Source organism: Priapulus caudatus, unplaced genomic scaffold (assembly GCF_000485595.1).
Source record: "Priapulus caudatus unplaced genomic scaffold, Priapulus_caudatus-5.0.1 Scaffold30, whole genome shotgun sequence".
In the NCBI taxonomy this organism is placed as follows: domain Eukaryota; kingdom Metazoa; phylum Priapulida; class Priapulimorpha; order Priapulimorphida; family Priapulidae; genus Priapulus; species Priapulus caudatus.
In genome coordinates this window covers 111,704-112,694 of record NW_014577091.1, presented here as the reverse complement: position 1 = coordinate 112,694, position 991 = coordinate 111,704, and the positions used below count along the sequence as shown (strand labels likewise).

Below are 991 nucleotides of genomic sequence, written 5' to 3'. Positions count from 1 at the left end.
CATGTGTCATGAGAAAGTAGGTGGTATTATATGTATATATATATATAGAGAGAGAGAGAACAAGAGTGAGAGCGTGAGAGAGTGAGAGGGCGAGAGAGAGTAGATAGGCATATCCCCATATCGTTACTATGTTACCCTGGTCCTTGCAGCTGCACGTGAGGTTGACGCCGCACATGACGGGGAAGCTGCACATCACAGGGTTGGGTTACAACCTCGGCACGCAGCCCGTCGCTCCGGAGACCGCGTCCGAAGCCTCTGCTGCCGGCGCGAAGCCGAGCTTCATCAGTACGATCACCGTGCGTGGCAAGCAGAGCCTCGAGGTGAGAGAGAGAGAGCAGAGAGGCGAGAGCGCGAGATCACACCTCTGGTCGATTTGCCCGTCGTCACCCTGTCTCCGCACGATGTTCTACTGGTGGCCCTGCGCTTAGATGCAGTCGGTTATTGTCACACTTGCCACAGCCTGATAATGTATGACGTTTACCTTGGTGTTTAACTCGACGTTTATTGAATGCTTGCAGGTGTAGGATTCCCTTTATGCTGACCAACGCTGTGTTGTCGTTAATTCGATTAATTGGTGTTTGCAGGTGCAGGGTTTGCGGTTAAACAGCTCAAAGGCAGAGAAAGCGAGCAGGGAGTATGCAGACGACCACAGGCTGGACCCAGTTGTCGTGCCCTCCATGCCCTGCCTGCAGGTTAGTATTCACTCCTATACGATTAGTTTTGTCTTTGTTATTCAACATATCGAACCCTATTGTTTCTGGGAGTGAGAAGTTTGGGTCCATGGTCGAAAAAATTTGCCCGAGTAGTTGCTGAAGGTGTAGAAACTGTATCGCACTGGCGTGTATTTCTACGTAGCTAGCGCTCGCGCTTGTTTCTACGTCGTGCTTGTACGTGGTCGTGTTTTTATGTCCCGCTCACACGTCACTACGTCGCGCTCGCACGTTCGCACGTGTTTTTATGTCCCGCTCACACGTCACTACGTCGCGCTCGC

At 51.8% G+C, this 991-nt stretch overlaps 1 protein-coding gene across 1 annotated transcript in view; it reads left to right on the top strand.

The window, feature by feature from the left end:
* Nucleotides 1-991, top strand: part of LOC106815913 (trafficking protein particle complex subunit 8-like) — a 33,929-nt gene that overhangs the window by 14,168 nt on the left and 18,770 nt on the right. Inside the window, exons 17-18 of the mRNA XM_014820445.1 lie at nucleotides 150-320; nucleotides 585-692. Coding sequence (XP_014675931.1) covers nucleotides 150-320; nucleotides 585-692 — 279 coding nt within the window. The remainder of the gene's footprint in view (nucleotides 1-149; nucleotides 321-584; nucleotides 693-991) is intronic.